The sequence below is a fragment of the Penaeus monodon genome, chromosome 18, assembly GCF_015228065.2.
Source record: "Penaeus monodon isolate SGIC_2016 chromosome 18, NSTDA_Pmon_1, whole genome shotgun sequence".
Classification (NCBI taxonomy): domain Eukaryota; kingdom Metazoa; phylum Arthropoda; class Malacostraca; order Decapoda; family Penaeidae; genus Penaeus; species Penaeus monodon.
The window spans coordinates 47357511-47375853 of NC_051403.1; the positions used below are offsets into that span (position 1 = coordinate 47357511).

Below are 18343 nucleotides of genomic sequence, written 5' to 3' on the forward strand. Positions count from 1 at the left end.
CAAAACACCGTCCAAGGCCGTAGCGGTCTCCAGGGCCTCCTTTTCCCATCTCAATCGTCGGCGCCGTGCGAACAGGCCAGCGGGATACTCCTTAAGAGCGAGGCAGGGCCGGGGAGAGAGGAGGGCAGAGGGGGGGGGGAGATTAAGGGATGGAGGGAGAGGGAGGAAGGAAGGCGGGGGGAGAGGAAGGATGAGAGGAAGAGAAGGAGGGGGGGGAAGCAAGAGGAGAGGGAGGAGGGGAAGGGAGGAGGGGAAGGGAGGAGAGGAAGGGAGGTCGAAGCGCAATGAAGGGAAAATACGGTGTCGCGTTGATTATGGGTGTCGTGCGCAATGTTTGTTGGTCTTGTGCACGCGCGTGTGGATGTGTGTGTGTGTGTGTGTATGTGTGTGTGTGTGTGCGTGCGTGCGTGCGTGTGTGTGTGTGTGTGTGTGTGTGTGTGTGTGTGTGTGTGTGTGTGTGTGTGTGTGTGTGTGTGTGTGTGTGTGTGTGTGTGTGTGTGATATTTAATTTTAATAGTGTACTCCATTATAAAGTATAGTCTATTGTAAGTTCACGTCACGTATACTGATTTCTAAGTGCCCATGGCTGTCATGAACTGCATGTTAGCATTTATAATTATATACACAGTCCCATGTTCACACACACACACACGCACGCACACGTAATTCTAAAATCATTTTACATTTGGATATCAATCAAATTTAAATCGCAAGTATATTCAAGATGTTTTATTAAGGCACGATATCACTTAATTATACCGTATATCACATCTAATACATATTTTAATATATTGCAAGCCACAAAGATATTTTCATTTGATCTTACATCGCTTTTGTCAACAGTCACTGAATTCCTATCTACCATAAACAAACTACTTCCCAATCTTCATTACAGACTCATAGATAGGTGAATACAAACACATTATGCCAAGTATACCAAGAGAAGCGAAAGGTATATTCAACATCTCATGAATGTCACGTAAGGAAAGATTTCAACTAAAGGATCTAAGACATCCCAGAGCACAGTGTAACCACGTAGGACTCTTCCTGGTGGATCCTTCTCCCGGTAGGATCTAAGGAAGTGACCTCCGTAGCGTATGCCTTGCAAGGACGGAGGCCGAGGATTGCGTAGGGGGGGTTAGAAGTCCTCTCGCACGCTTGGTGGTCTTGGGTCCATCCTACCTCGGAATAGCATACCTGTAATTAAGGGAGAGAGGAAGATAGGGAACGCTGGCCAGGAAAGGGAGGGAGGGAGGGAGGGGAGAGGGAGGGAGGGAGGGAGGGAGGAGGAGGAAGGAGGAGGGAGGAAGGAAGGGAGGGAGGAAGAGGGAGGGAGGAAGAGGGTAGGGGAAGGAAGGAAGAAAGGGAGGGAAGAAGAGGGTAGGGGAAGGAAGGAAGGAAGGAAGGAAGAAAGGGAGGAAAGAAGGAAGGAAGGAAGGGAGGAGGGAGGGAGACACGGAGGGTGGGAAGGGAAACAAAGGAAGAGAAAATAAGAGAGACGCGCCCAGGGAAGGAGAGAGGGTGACGAAAGAGGAGACGGAGAACGAAGGAAGGGAGAGAGGGAAAGTGAGGACAGAGACACAGGTAGATAAACAGATAAATATTTATAAAAAAGCAAGTGAAAGGAGAGACAGATAAAGAAATATAAAGATACCGAATTTCCCTTTCTTGCTTTTATCACAGACTTCTAAAGAGGAAAAGTGACATGAAAATCGAAGGCAAATAAAATACAGAAAAATAAAAACAATACCTGGAAACTCGTGGCATCCGTCTGGGGCCATGTTAGGGCCACACTCGTGCTCTGAGGGATGAAGCTGAGAGGATGAGTCCGCTGTTGAGAGAGAGAGAGAGAGAGAGAGAGAGAGAGAGAGAGAGAGAGAGAGAGAGAGAGGAGAGAGAGAGAGAGAGAGAGAGAGAGAGAGAGAGAGAGAGAGAGAGAGAGACGGAGAGAGAGAGAGAGGACGGAGAGAGAGAGAGAGAGGAGAGAGAGAGAGAGAGAGAGAGAGAGAGAGAGAGAGAGAGAGAGAGGAGAGAGAGAGAGAGAGGAGACAGGAGAGAGAGAGAGAGAGGAGGAGAGAAGAGAGAGGAGAGAGAGAGAGAGAGAGAGGGGGAGAGAGGAGGAGAGAGAGAGAGAGAGAGAGAGAGAGAGAGAGAGAGAGAGAGAGAGAGAGAGAGGAGAGAGAGAGAGAGGGGGAAGAGAGAGAGAGGAGAGAGAGAGAGAGAAGAGAGAAGGAGAGAGAGAGATACTAAAACTGAGAATACATAGTGATGGGGAATTACGTTAACTGCCGTAGACAGGGTAATACACACTACAACGGACTCACTATACATCATATCATCACTACATCACCACACCCTCCTCTCCTCCTCCTCCTACCCTGGGCAGTAATCCCATAGAACACTATACCACCACACTATATACCACCCCATCCTCACCACAGAACCACGATACACCACACCACCACACCCACCTCCTCCTCCCCCTCCCCCTACCCTGGGCAGACCGTCGCAGAGGGTGACGCCATAGAACTCAAGGTTGGCACTCTGCATTCCCGACGGCGAGAGAGCTGCCACGTCTGCAATGTAGGCCTTGCACTCGCCGAGGCCCTGCATCGTGTAGAAGGTGTCGGCTGTTCGCTCGCAGAGGCCGGCGCTCGGGTTGGTCCCCACCTCGAAGTAACACACCTGGGAAGTTGGAATTTTTTTTTTGGAACTGGAATTGAGACTGGAATTTGAGATTGAGACGGAAAATAAATGCGAGATTGAGACTGAAGGTGAAAATGAGATTGAGATTGAGATTGAGACTGAAAGTGAAAATGAAAGACTGAGACAGAGTGAAAATTAAAATGAAAATGAGATTGATACTCAGATTGAAAACGAGACAGAGATTGAAAATGAGACTGAATCAGAGTGAAAATGAAAATGAAATTGAGTTAGAGATTAATCTGAAATTGATACTATAAACTAATATTTACACTGAAACTGCAATTTGAAAGTGGGTGTTAGGTGTGTTGTGAGGAAAGTCGATTTGAATATATACTTAGGAAAAGGATATTTTGAAATGAATATTGAATCTGGAATTTGCAATTTGAGTGTATAGTGAGAGAAGTTTTTTGTTATATGTATTGAGGAAAGTTATTCGAATGGAAAGGAAATGAGTTATTTATATATAGAAGTATAGAAGTTGTTTATGTATAATTAGGGGAGTGTGTTGTGCTTGCGTAGAGGGAAGTGTATTGTGAACGTGTTGAGAAATATGGGTTGTGTATGTAATGAGGAAAGTGTGTTGAGATAAGCCTTGTGTATGGACAGAAGAGTGCATTTTGTTTGCACCGAGAAGAGTGTGTTGCGTATGGAGAGAAGTGTGTTATAACCCACATACTTCTCTCTCTCTCTATCTTTACCTCCCTTTCCACGCCCTTGATAATCCGCCTCTCTACTCCCTACCCGATTTATCTTATTTTATCCTCTCTTCCCATTCGCCAGGTGCCCCCTCATTCCTCACCTCGAACTGGTAGCTGCACAGGACGTGGTCTGGGTGAGGATGCCACGAGATAGTGATGCTCGTCTCCGTTGCGTCGATCTCCGTCCCGTTGTATGGCACCCCAGGCTCTGTTGGCCAGAGCTTTTGTTGAGATTTGGTCTTATCTGAGGCCTATCTATCGTTATTTTCGTGAGATTGTGAGTTGAGTTAGGATCTACATATAGCTATGTTCATGAGCTTTGTTTAGTTAAGGTTTATCTATAATCCTTTTCATGAAATTCATGTTTAGTTAGGGCATATATATAATAATTTTCATGAAATTCGTGTTTAGTTAAGGACCCCCCCCCCCCATGATTATTTTCGGAGGTGTAGAAAATGGGGATCAGCAGAGGAAGGGTTAAAAACCTATCTATAATTTTAATATGTCTTAAAATGTTACTCTCTCGGTTCTCAAGAAATCGATATTTCTGAAAATACTCTTCTAAGGAATGATGGAAAGGTGGCAAAGAAAATACAAATCAATATGACTTGACAATAATACCCGATCAAAATATCAATGGATTGTAATATAAGGGAAACACAAACGAATTATTTTATATGCTTTTCGTTTTCGATAAAAACACAAATTAATGAAATAAGCAGACAAAATGTTGTTATCTCGTTTGCACTAATAAATAAGTAAATAAAAGCAAAAAAAAAAAAAAAACAGTAGTAAAGCGTCATAGTAAGTGAAAAAATATATATATGACCTTTATATCGAGTAAAACTGAATTTTAAAAAATCAAATAAATACATACCTAAACAAACAAACAAAACAAAAATAATAAAATACACCCACAAACCACTTAAACAAATAGAAAAAAATACAATAATTTGGATCCACCTTTATCGAGAGTAATAGCATCAGTATAGGCCGGTAAGCCAGCCATGTCTGTCCCGTGGTAATCGAAGACGGGAGTAATGTTGAAAGCTTGGAGGGAGCACGGGTCTACGTAAGTCACCAGGGCCCGGCAATACAGCTGCGGGAGATGAATCGAATTGGTGGGAGATTCGCAATGTTGCAGGAGAGGTTATTTGAGGCTAGGGTGAGAGGGGTGGGCAGAGGGTGAGGGGCGTGGGGAGGGAGAAGTGGGTGAGGAGAGGGGACAGGGTGACGGGGTGAGGAGAGGGGACTGGGTGAAGGGGTGAGGAGAGGGGACTGGGTGAAGGGGTGAGGGGGGAGAGGGTGAAGAGACAGAGGGGAGGGAGGTGAGGGTAAGGGGATGGAGAGGGAGTAAGGGGAATGGGGTGGAGAGGGGTAAGAGGGGAGTCGGGAGGGAATTGGGAGAGGGGTGAGGGGAGAAGGGGGAGGATATGAGGATAGATTTCATGATAAGTGTTTGCAGACGACAATGTGGACTGACATTTTATTGTTCGTGTGTGACAAGATGAAGGGGTAGTCTGTGTTCGCGAGATTGTAAGAGATTTTTGTGTTTTGGTTTCAAGGAAAAGGTGTTGTGTGTTTATGAGTTTATTAGACATTGTATAAGATAATATATGTGATTAGGAGACACTCTAGAGCATAGAAAAGTCAGTGGTTATTATTTATATAAGGAACACTGCCTAGAATCATGTGTGTGAGTACTGAACACTGTTGGTGGAGAGGGTGTATGCAAAGGGGAGTATGTAGATTGCAGACTTGCATGAGAATAATTATTTTGAGGACAACTCGGGAAAGTGTGTATGCGAGCGATTGCTATTATTGTATAACATTTGTAAATCTTCATCTCTCTCTCTCTCTCTCTCTCTCTCTCTCTCCCTCTCTCTCTCTCTCTCTCTCTCTCTCTCTCTCTCTCTCTCTCTCTCTCTCTCTCTCTAAAGTGATTGAAATATGGAATGATTCCTAGTCCTCATTATAAAACGTGATTACTATAATTTGACTCGTATACTTTACTGTTTTGATATAATCTCACCATATAAAAGAACATGATATAACATATTGTTGATCATATGATGGTACTCAACACATATCGAGCTAACATGCTGAGAACGATGTCTAGACTCCATTATTAAGTAAAATTCCAATAACTTACCTCGTATACCTTATCGTGTCCTGACATACAGTTTACGTATAAAGCAACATATTATCTATAATACGAAACACATATCGACATCAGAAACTAACGTTATTATCAAGTACAAGTCAAATAACAAAACGCCTATACCTTGTCGTGTCTTGATATATCGTCCATATATACAGCAAAATGTCACACAACACACTATCTATTATACGAAACGCATATCGGCCTCAGACACTAACGTCATGGCAAGTAACGTGCTGAGAAGGAACTCCATTGATGCTGAGATCGTAGTAGTTAATGGGATAGTCTGAAGGAGTGATGTTCCAGTGGAGGACCACCCACGTCTCGCCAACTAGGTCCACCTCGAAGTCGTAGATAAGACCTGGAAGACACAGAAGATATATGATAAGATACCCGTAAGATATTGACATGGAGGGATGATTAAAAGCTAATGATATCTCTGATGATATTTAAATAGTTGGTTTGTCTTGATGCAAGAGTAAGAGAGGTTCAAAATGGTCCCCAAACTGTATGTATTTTTAGCACCACATCGAAAATTTTGTAAGTTCACTCTATATTTAGCGATATTTTTTGAAAAACCCTTTTTAGCGGGAAAGGGGAAAACTTTTACTCGATTTTACTCTTTTTTCGATCGAGCGGTTTTTAAAGTCTAATCTCGCGGTTTTTTAAGTCCAATCTACCGGTTATTAAAGTCCAATCTTGCGGATTTTCAATCTAGCGGTTTTTAAAGTCCAGTCAAGCTTTTTTGTGGAAACATGCCCCCTTCTCCGAGTCCCAACCTTACCCCCGAGAATCCCCAGGTCGATGTGACATTTCCCCACGTTGCCCACGCCGTCCACGCCGATGATGTCGACCTGCGTGGTGCAACAGGAGGCCGTGTAGTCGACAGTGACGTCAGCTGTTGTCCCCGGAGTGAATCCTGACACGCTGACACTGTCACCCTCAGGAACGGCGTCCACGCGGTAGAGCCCTGAGGAGGAGGCACAGGGGGTGTTGATTACTCATAATCAGCGATTTTCTATATAATGATATGAAGGTAACATAACGAAATGTTGGTATTATAACGTAATAATGCGATAGGTTGATACAATGATAAAATAAATGTGTGACAATATAACATTACAGTGTAACCCATAATTCCGGTACAGTGATATACGATATAAGGATATGATCGTTAAATTGACCAATTGCTGATATTAGAAGTAACGATGCATCATGTTGATATTATGAATATATATCTTCTTTCTTACCTTGTCCACAAATTCGACCTTATTGACATTGGTGACCTCGCTCTCCAGATGACCCACAAGAGTGACCTCCAGGTAATAGACAGTATCTGGTGGTGAATGAATGTGTGAGATAGTAAGTGAATTATACGGAAGTGTCCTCGGTGTTGAATTGGGTGCGTGGATTTATGAATGAACGTGTCTTGTTGTGAAATAATGAGTGAGATAGTAACTGAATTTATGAATGAAAGTGTCTCGTGGTGTGCGAGTGAGTGAGGTAGTAACTGAATTTATGAATGAAGTTATTTTATTCTCGTGTCTCGTGGTTGTATGAAGAGTGTCACTAAATTTATGAATGAATGAATGAATGAATGGGTAGGTAAGTAGGTAAATTCTAAGTAGGCAAGTAAGTATAACAACACCACACACACACACACAACACACACACACACACACACACACACACCACACAAACACACCCCAACACACATATAGTATATATATATCTATATATATATATATATATATATTATATATATATATATATGTGTGGTGTGTGTGTGTGTGTGTGTGTGTGTGTGTGGTGTGTTGTGTGTGTACACACACAACACACTTTATATATCTATCTATCTATCTTCTAATCTATATATATATATATATATATATATATATAGTATATATATAATCTCTAATATTATATATATATATATATATATATATATCTCCCTGTCCCTCTCCTCCTCCTCCTGTCCCCGGCCTTACTGGTCAGCGGACGCCCCTCGGTCTTCCGGTAGTGGGGGTGCGGCGGCGACGGGTCCAGGAGAGCGAAGTCCCCGAGGAAGTCCAGCGCCGACGTGGCGGAGACGGCGAGGGCGTAGTCGCCGGCGGCGCTGACGGAGAGCTGCCAGAGGCCGTAGCGAGGGGCGAGGAAGCGGACGGCGAGGAAGGTCCCCGTGTGGGAGACCACCTCCACGCCCGGAGTCGCGGCCAGGGCGGCCTCGTCCGTCAGGTCGTAGGGCGTGCCTGGGGAGGGAGGAGGGGCAGGAGGAGGTGATAAGGAAGAGGGGGAGAGAGGAGGAGGAGGAGGGTAGGGAAGAGGAAGAGGAAGAGGAGGAGGAGGAGGAGGAGGAGGAGATAATAAGGAAGAGGGGGAGAGAGGAGGAGGAGGAGAGAATAGGGAAGAGGGAGAGGAAGACGATTAAGGGGAGGATGGTGGAAGGGCGAGAGGAAGAGAGAGAGGAGGAGGAGGAGAGGATAGGGAAGAGGAAGGGGAGGAGGAAGAGATCACAGGAAAGAGAGAAAAGGAAGATGATCAAAGAAAGGATAGAGAAAAGATAAGAAAAGAGAGAGGATGAGAGGAAGAGGGAGAGGAAGATGAGAGAATTGGGAAGAGGGAGAAAAATGATACCTCTCCCTCCCCCTCCCCCCTCTCCCTCTCCCCTTCCCCCCATCCCTCAAATGAAATCACATTAGAAAAAAAAAAATGATAACAACAACAACAACAACAACAAAATAAAAAAAATCTTACCCGTGATGTCACAAAGAAGAGCTTGACTGATGACTCCAGTGATCCGCACTTCGAAGTCTAAAACGGAATCATCGACGGGAAGGGGAACTATACGATTACCTGTGATTTCGGCTAAACTCTCTATGGTCACCTGTGGCAGAGGAGGAGGAGGAGGTCGGTGCCATGCGCTGGAGACTTTGTTATATTTAAAGGAGGATAGGGGAGGGGCGGAGGAGGTAGGGAGGAGAGAAAGATAGAGAGAGAGATAGGAGAGAGAGGGGGGGGAGGGAGAGAGAAAGAAAAAGAGAAAGAGAGAGAGAGAGAGAGAGGGAGAGAAAGAGATAGAGAGAGAGAGAGAGATAGAGAGAGCTAGTATAAGAGATGAGCTTATACGTAGCTGATGGGGGTGTTGTTGGGTTTTTTTTTTTGGTTGGGGGGTGTGTGTTTGTTTGTTGTTATTGGGTTGGTGGGGGGAGGGGAGCGCTCCCTAAGATAGCACATATCTGTATCATCGATGACGAGAGATAGTAGATGACTGAGAGTAGGGTTCTAATCGCTATATTACAGTCGCTACGCTGACAATGATTATGACTTAGTTAGGATATTATCGTGTGTAGAGGGTAGGATTCAGTTGCTTGAGGACAGGATCTTCGATTTCGTAGGGGAGACGGGCTTCGCTCGATTGGTTGAGTTTACGATGAATATGAATAATCTAGAGGAGATCTGTGTTTTTTCGTGTTGGGGGGGGGAAGTGGTGGATTTTCTGCTAAGAAATCACCGCTGCTCCGATAGCTAGAGATCTCTCTGAGATACTATATATAGAGCTATCGGATATAGATAATTTCGAATGCATTCTCTAGACTGCGACTACTACACCTCCCTCTCTCTTTCTTCCTCTACCTCTCCCTCTCTTCCCCTCTCCCAATCTTCTCCTCTCTCCTTCTCTCTCTCTCTCTCACACTTTCTCTCTACTCTCTCTCTCTCTCTCTGCTCTCTCTCTCTTTCTCTTTTTTTTTTGTTATTTTTTTTTTGCTTTCTTTTTTTTCTCTCTTTCTCTCTTCTCGTTCGCTCTCTCTCTCTCCTCTCTCTCTCTCTTCTGCTCTCCCTTCTCTCTCCGTGTGTGTTTTTTTCATTTTCCCCTCTCTCTCTCTCTCTCTCTCTCTCTCTTTTTTTTTTTTCCTTTTTCCCTCTCTCTCTTCTCTCTCTCTCTCTCTCTCTTCTCTCTCCCTCTCTCTCTCTCTTTTTGTTTTTTGTCCTGTGGTTCCCACTCTCTCTCTCCTCTCTATCTCTCCCGCTCTTCGCTCTCTCCCTGCATCTCGATCTCTTCCGCTCTCGCTCTCTATCTACTCTCTCTCTCTCTCTCTCTCTCTCTACGCTCCTCTCTCTCTCTCTCTCTCTTTTCTCCTCTCTCTCTTCCCTCTCTCTCCCTCTTCATCTCTCTACTCTTTTTTTTTCCACTTTTTCCTCTCTCTTTCTCTTCTTCTCTCTCTGTCTCTCTCCCTCTCTCGCTGCTCGCGCCTCGCGCGCGCTTCGCTCTTCCTCTCGCTCGCGCTGCTCCCGCTCGCTCGCGCGGGCTCTCCTTCCTCCCTCTGCTCCCCTCCCTTTCTCCCCTCCTCTCGTTCCTTACTTTTTGTGTTCCCTGTCCCTTCCCCTACTCCCCTTCCGCGCCTCCTTTTTCTCTGTCCCTGCTCACCCCCTCCTCCTCCTCCCGCCCCCACTCCGCTTCCTCTCTTTCCATTCCTCTTTGTTCCAACAACTCTCCACGCAAATGCTAAAAAAAACTGCAGTATTTTCTTCCAGTTACTGTCCGTTTAAAAAAAAGGCCTAAAAGTGCTTTAAAAAAATCTACTTTCCGATTTCCTTTCCAGCAAATTCGAACGCAAACTAAACTAAACAGCTAGACCCAGCGAGCCAGCTCTTACCGCGGAGGTCTCGACGCCCTCGCCTATGATGGCCGCTATATCACTGACGTCAAACTTATCCGTCGAGATCAGGAGGCCGCCCGTGGAATCGGCCAGGCGTTGGTACTCCTCGACGCTGGTAATGAGCCTGTATGCTTGGTATGCTCGCTCTCGTCCGCTGGTTGGCCCTTCTTGTAAATGTCGCTCAGGATCACGGTGACCTGATGTCGAAAGAGAGAGTGGCTGGTTTCGAAAATATAATGTGTGAGTTCGCAAATGAGTTGAATGGCTTCGAAAATAAAGTATGGTTTCAAAAATGGAATGAGAGTTCGGAAACAATTAGCACGGTTTCGGAAATTAAGTGTATGGTTTCGAAAAAAAAAAGAATATGAGTTCGGAAACAAGGGGCGCGGTTCCGAAATGAAGTGTATGGTTTCGAAAACGGAATACTTGAATTCGAAAACAAACATCACGGTTTCGAGGGTAATATTGAATGGTTTCAGAAATAACAGCGTATGGTTTCGAAAATAAAGCAAATGGATTCGTATATAGGGAGAATTGATTCGAGAACTGAGCGTATCGTTTCGAAAACAAAGCGCCTTCTGTTGAATATATTTTAGTTGACACAAGAAGACATTATTATCACACTTCTGACCCTAAGAAAACATTAAAATAAGGCTATACAACAACACCTTTTTCCCACAACATAATAAACTTTATAATGATTTTTTTTCCTTTTCTATCCATTTACGAAACTTCAAAACACGTGTTCGAAAGCGTGAAACACGACTCGAACCATCGTTTCGATAACAGCAATACCGTCTATCAGTGTTATTTACTTTATTTTAATTACCTTGACATGTTTCTGCTGCGCCAGGCTGATTAGGCCCTCCATCAGGACTCCGTCTTTCCCGTCGGCGTCGGTGAAGCAGAAAATATTGCCGTAATCTGGAGTTTCTTTTAAAGCCATCTGGAGGAGGAGGCCAAGAGGAAGCGATTACTTAGCGTCCTCCCTAATATAATTTGTTGATAATATAATGTGTTGGCTATGTTTTCTCTCTCTCTCTCTCTCTCTCTCTCTCTCTCTCTCTCCTCTCTCTCTCTCTCCTCATCTCTCTCACTCTCTCTCTCTCTCTCATCTCTCTCTCCTCTCCTCTCCTATCCCCCTCTCCTCTATCTCTCTCTCTTCCCCCCCCCCTCTCTCTCTCTCTCTCTCTCCATCTCTCTCTCTCGCTCGTTCTCTCTCATCCTCCTCTCTCTCATCTCTCTCTCTATTTCCCCCCCCCCCCCCCCTCTTCGTCCTCTCTCTCTCTCTTCAAGAAGTAATGATTTAATTGACAAAATTTATTACCTATGCTTTTTTTTTCTTTTTTTTACAAGTAAGAACCGAATATTTTTCCTCCATTTTTTCCATAACTTCTCCAAATCCCAAACTATCCCTCCTACTCCTCCTCCTCCCCCCCCCAAAGAATCGACAATTCAAACCTCACCAACAACTTTCTATTTATCATTCATTCATTTATATCTATTTACACTCATTTATCCCCCCAACTTCTACTTATCATTCATTCCTTTATCATTCCTTCATTTATATCCATTTACCTTCATTCACCCCCTCCCCCCCTCCCCACGACACCCTCCCCCCCTGCCCCCTCCCCCAGAAACCTCAAACCTCACCCACAACCTTCTACTTATCACTTATCCCTTTATATCTCCTTACATCCACTTATCCCTTTACCCCCGAGGTCTCACCTGAAGTCCCCCCCAGAACATCTCAGGGCCATCGCCTCCCCCGTGGGCGTAGAGATCGTGCACAGCATCCAAGAACACCTGAGGGTCGCTGGTCGAGATGAAAGGCCCAACCACTGAAGAAGTAAATAGATGAATAAATTAACGAATGAATGAATGGGTAAGGAGGTAAATAAGTGGTAATAAGGAGGTAAATAAGAGGTAATAAGGAGGTAAATAAGAGGTAATAAGGAGGTAAATAAGATGTAATAAGGAGGTAAATAAGAGGTAAGTAGGTAAGTGATTAGGTGAGTAGGTAAATAATAGGTAAGGGGTAGGTGAATAATAGGTAATAGGTAGGTAACTAATAGGTAAATAGGTAAATAATATGTAAGAAGGAGGTAAATGATAGGTAATAAGTAGGAAAAAAAGCAATAAGTAGGCTGAGAAATAAATGAATAAATAAACGGATAAACGAATGAAAAGAAAGTAAATAATTAATAAGTAAACAAATTAATAAGTGGATAAATAAATATGAATAATTAATTAGTCCACAAGCAAATCCCCAGACGGAAAAACAATCAATAAATAAGTGAAATATAAATGTCTAAATAAAATGCGAAATTTTTATTTAAAAAATGCGAAATTTTAAGAGAAATGTTGACCATGAAGTGCAATATATATCTTTTTAAATAATTCACATGAAATTTAAAAAAAATAAGAAAATAATTCAAAAGATTTTTTTTTTTATTTAAGACAAATTAAAATGCAAACGAAATTCAAAACGAAATTATTATTACCTTTTTTTAAGACAAGCAAAACATGCAAACGAAATTCAAAAATTTTAAGACGAGCAAAACATGCAAACGAAATTCAAAAATTTTAAGACCAGCAAAACATGCAAAAGAAATGCAAAAAAAAAAAAAATCTATATCAAACAAACAAACAGATCCAAACGAAATCCTAACCAACACAAGCAACAAATCGAAAATCAATGGGCTTGCTTACCTGGGTCGTTAAAAGGCACGAGAATGTACAGCTCGACCGTCGAATGCGCGACGATCTGCTCCACCTGGTCGACCACAGCCTGAATATCGTCTTCCATTGAACCTGCAATTTTACGGGAACGAGGGGAAAACACGTGTTAATATGGTGTAGGGTTTGTTGTTAATTTGTGTGTTGTGTGTGTTTTGTGTGTGGTGTGAATGTGAGGGGTGAGTGCGTTAGAGTATGCATGTTCACGTGCGTCTTGCTTACACACACGTATGTGGACGTAGATAGAGAGATAGCTAATGATAACACATACATAATACATACACCTTACAACATATATAGACTTATAAACACACACATATTAGCATAATTCCTTACCCGTCGTGTCTATGCAAATGGACAGAGCGGAGCCAAAGTACAGATCGAAAAGGCGCCTGTATTTCTCGGCCCCTACGGCTTCGAGAATTACGGTGAGGTAGTGGTCAGTTGCCTGAAGAAGGAACAGGGCATTTGACATGAATATAGGGAGGTGGTGGGGAGCTAGAAATTAAATGCAGGTGATAGGAAATATTTTAAGGAGGAGGGGGGGGAGCAAGAAATTAAATACAGGTGATAGGGAGTATTTTGAGGGAATTTCGGGAATGAATATTACGAATTACTCCTTCTCATACTCCCCCCTACCCCTTCCCCTTCCTTCCTCCCCACTTCCCCCTCCCTCCTTCACCCTCCCACACTCCTCTTCCCAGTCCTACATTCCCCCAACCCCTTCGCTATCACTCCCCAACTCTTCCCCTTCTCCTCCCTCCCTCCCTCCTCCTCTTTCGCTCTACCCTCCAACTCCTCCCTCCCTCCCTCCCCTCCTTCTTCTTCTCCACCTTCCCCTCTCTCCCCCTCCCACCCCCCCTTTCCCCCTCCTCCCTCCCCCCACCTCCCACCTCCCCCCTTCCTCCTCCCAACCTCCCCCCCCCCCAAATCCCCACCCACGTACCTGCACGGCCATCTCCGCGGCGTCGCTGTGAAGGTAGAAGTGCGGCGAGAAGCAAGGCGAGGTCGTGTCCTTGTTGATGCCTCCCTCGGCAGGCTGGGAGGCACTCAGGTCCAGCGCCCCGCCGTGGCTGCACTTCCCGCCTGCAGGTGGGGGCCGTTAGATAGATAGAGGGATAGAGAGATAGAGAGATAGAGGGATAGAGAGATAGATAGATAGATAGAGGGAGAGAGAAATAAAGATAAAAATAAGGAAAAAAGGAAATAAAAGATAAGAGATAAAAGATAGATAGATAGGGGATAGATAGAAGATGAAAAAGATAGATTAGATAGGAAAGAGAGATAGAGCAAGAAGATAGAGAGATAGAAAATAATAGAATAGATAATAGAGAAAGAGGGTAATATTATATATAATATAAAATAAATTTTAAAAATTTTAAAAAAAAATTAAAAAAGAGAGAGAGAGAGAGAGAGAGAGAGAAAGAGAGAGGGGAAGAGACGATAGATAAAAATTTACAATATATATAATATTATAATATATTATATTATAATATATATACATATAAAATTTGTCTGTTTTTGCATTACAAGTGATTTTTTTTTATCAGACGGATGTATTACTAGATCAAAAGTAACAACATTGACAACAAACAATAACAACAGCGACAACAAAGTAACAAAGAATAATCAACAACAAAAAAAAAAACAAAAAAAAACAACAAGTAACAAAAAAAACAAAAAAAAATAAACAAAACAAAAAAAACAAAAAAAAAAAAAAAAAAAAAAAAAAAAAAAAAAAAAAAAAAAAACCACAAAAACCGCACCCGTGGGGGGCTTCGGAATCACGAAACTGGCACCGACTTCGTCTTCGTATTCGTAATAGCCCGTGCTGAGGCCGGATCCCACGATGATGTTGGCCGAACACTCGCCCTGGTGGGGGAGAGGGAGGGGGGGGGAGGGGGGGGGGGGAGGGGTGGGGAGGGGTGGGGGGGATTAAGGTAAAATAATGGTGTGAATGGTGACGATGGTGATGGGGAGGCTGGGGATGGCGTGCGTGGTGGTGGTGTTTTGATGTTGTGGTTGTAGTTGTGGTTGTTGTAGATGTGGTTGTGATGTGGTTGTGTTTTTTTTATGTGGTGGTTGTGGTGATGATGATGTAGTGGTGTTTTTTTGATGTTGTGGTTGTAGTTGTAGCTGTGGTTGTGGTGATGATGACGTAGTTGTGTTTTTATGTGGTTGTAGTTATGGTTGTGATGTGGTTGTATTTTTTTATGTGGTGGTTGTGGTGATGACGATGTAGTTGTGGCTTTTGTTGTGGTTGTGATGTGGTTGTTGGGTTGGTGAGGTTTTTTTATGGGTTGTGGTGGTGTGGGGAGCGGTTGTGTTTTTTTTTGTGGGTTTTATTGCATTTGGGTGTGATGGGTTTTTTTATTGTGGGTTTTTGGGGTTTTTTTTTTTGCGTTGTATTATTATGGTTGTTGCGTTTGTGGTAATGTTGGTGGAGATTAAAAAATATATAATAATAATATTAATAAAAACATTAACATTATAATAATAACGCATTTTAAAACATACAAAATCATAAGAGGTATTACTGAAAGAATACTCGAACTAATCACATGAAAAAATATATGAAAAAAAATTCCCACGAAAAAAAAAAAAAAAAAAAAAAAAAAAAAAAATATATATATATATATATATATATATATATATATATATATATATATATATATTATATATATATATACATATATTATATATATACATATATATATAAAATATATATATATTATATATATAATATATTATATATATATATATATATATATATAATCGGCAAGTGTGTTAAAATAGTGCGAGGCTCGACCCAATTAATCTTCATATATACGGACATGCAAATACACAGAAATAAATGCATATTTATCAGTCTGGACATGCATATCTACCGAAAAGAGAGATAGATAAATGTTTTGTTATCAGGTAGATAGACAGATATGCATTAATTTCTTTGTATATGCATAGATAAATGTTTTGTTATCAAACAGATAGACAGATATCCATTTATTTCTGTGTATATGCATAGATATTTTTTTTGTTATCAGATAGATAGACAGATATTCATTAATTTCTTTGTATATGAATAGATAAATATTTTGTTATCAGATAGATAGACAGATATGCATTAATACCTGTGGATATGCATGTCTGCGCTTACGAATATTTTCACTGGGTCAGGCCTCGGCGTTAACAAAACCGGCCGAACAACACTAGTCTGCTAAGAACGTGCTTACCTGAGGACTATCGCAAGAGGTGCACACGTTGTCACTCTCGCCCGCTAGGTCACCCAATTCCGAGCCTGGAATACCGAGTCCCTCGAGAATCCCAACGTTCCCTTGTTCAACCCAGGTGGAGTGGGAGTAGAACTTCTGGATGGAGTGGTAGGATGTGCCGAGGAGAGCTCTGGCCGCTGAGTAGGACTCGTCTTGGAGGATGGACGTCAGGATCTGGGGATATCTGGCAGTGAGCACCGCCTGCAGGTCCTTGAGGCTCTCCCCGTCGGCCTGGATAGCTGGGTCATATCTGGGGTGGAGAGGGGAAGGGGAGGGGTTGGTCGTTGGTGGACTCAGGGTCACATGCGGAGGGTCGATCGCTGGACAAATGGAATATGTGGAGGGAAAGTAGCGATAGATGGGCGATAGATAATACATGGAGGTCATAATGCTAATATATGGAATGAGGATGGTACTGAATAGGTGAATAGATGTCAGTCAATTATTCCGAGGAACTCGTTTCGAGGAGGGGACCTTGCCTCATCCAGCCTCCGTTTCAAGTCACAAGGGGGATCAAGCAAGGGGACCATCAAGATAAGTTGGGTGTCTGTATAGCTTGAGTTGATGGCCCTTGCATCACTTTGGACACCTGCTGCAAAAGGCATCAAGATGAAACTTTGAGCACAAGATAGCCTATGTTTTGATACCAAACAGATCAATTAGTGATATGTGGATCTAGGAAGACACATTTCTTCAACACGGGAGGCAGCTTTTCCAGTTACTCTTGTAAAGCAAGTCAGTGGCTCTTGCTGTTGGCCCAATCTGGTCTGGCAGCCCAGAATTATGAACACTGAAGATATGTAAAACTCCATGACTTCTGTTTCCTCACTGCATGTGCATAGCAACTGAGCAGATTCTAGCAGACCCCGAAAGTTGTGGATATTCATCTTGTCCCAAGAGACTTCTAGACTTTGGGGAACTGACTCACTGACATAGCTTTGAGAGCTGCCGATAGGGTTCTGGGGGATCCAGGTAAGACGACAACTCCATCAGCAAAGTTAAGGTGTGTGATCTTGATATCGCCATTGTCGACAATGACTATGGATAATGGCACTACCTATGATCCAATCTGTGTTGAAGAACAACCTACAGACAAATCACAAAATCATTCAAAAATGGCTTGAATCACGAGACACAGACTACTGTAGACCTGCCAGGAAGGAATCTGCTCTAGTCTATGAAGCTTAGATAGACGACAGCACGCATCTTGCCTGGCATGCTAGGATACTGCCTCCCGAACTTCTGTCAGGGGAAAAGGTTCAACCCAGTACCTTCATATCTTCACATGGCCTAATATGATCTGACAACCTACTGAATAAACTGTAGTCAACTACGAGGAGAGCTTCGTGTTCACCTTTCTTAGGGCTTGGTAGACAGGATAAAGATCATTTACTGAGGGTCTCTAACTTAGTGTGTTTCCTGATTCAGGGTTGTTTCTTGTCCCTCCTCAGTCCTATGAGCTAGGGATTAATGTAAAGCAGCTAAGCCATACAGTTTACTTCCATGGCCTCTAGCTCCTGGGCTGTATCAGTTGACCATTTCGCAACTGGTCATTGGGGTTTTGAGAAAGGATTAGAAATAGCCACAAAAACCCCTCGCTTACACACCTCCTTCCGTTAGTCCATGTGAAAAGCCCTTAGACATTTGCTGGACAGACAAAGAGTTTCTATATGCACCAAGAGGGTAGTCATATGCAATCTATGATCGGTGCCACAGAACTGCAGTTCTATCAGATCCTCCAAACAAATGCTGACAAAGATGCAATCAACCTCCTTTGCTGCAATATCTGCACTGCAATACCATGTCTAGCAACGCAGGCAGAGCTGTTGATATCATGATCAGGAAACCTCAATCTCTAGGACGTTACAGAGTCCCGGAGAAAGAAAGTTATAAAGAACCACTGATTGCAATCGTACGACTGGGTCGATCATTGGTAGGAAAAAATCCTACTCGAAGTAGAGTTAACATAATTTTACTCGTCTTTAGAAAACCATACATCTCAAAATATGAAACTTACTTATTCAAACACTGCCCGACTATGTCCAGCTCTACAATATCCTCCCCACGCACACACACGCATGCACACGCACTAGCACACACACGCACACA

At 43.0% G+C, this 18343-nt stretch overlaps 1 protein-coding gene across 1 annotated transcript in view; it reads right to left on the reverse strand.

Moving 5' to 3' along the window:
• Positions 1-714: 714 nt before the first annotated feature.
• LOC119584814 (von Willebrand factor A domain-containing protein 7-like) overlaps positions 715-18343 on the reverse strand; it is a gene marked incomplete at its 5' end in the record, with an annotated part of 17997 nt that continues 368 nt past the window's right edge. Inside the window, 18 exon segments of the mRNA XM_037933457.1 lie at positions 715-1197; positions 1751-1831; positions 2494-2685; positions 3506-3612; positions 4368-4503; positions 5784-5926; positions 6350-6565; positions 6773-6901; positions 7554-7814; positions 8320-8449; positions 10221-10377; positions 11039-11169; positions 11952-12064; positions 12936-13037; positions 13299-13410; positions 13909-14048; positions 14729-14834; positions 16196-16484. Of these exon segments, the coding sequence (XP_037789385.1) occupies positions 1006-1197; positions 1751-1831; positions 2494-2685; positions 3506-3612; positions 4368-4503; positions 5784-5926; positions 6350-6565; positions 6773-6901; positions 7554-7814; positions 8320-8449; positions 10221-10377; positions 11039-11169; positions 11952-12064; positions 12936-13037; positions 13299-13410; positions 13909-14048; positions 14729-14834; positions 16196-16484 (2737 nt within the window).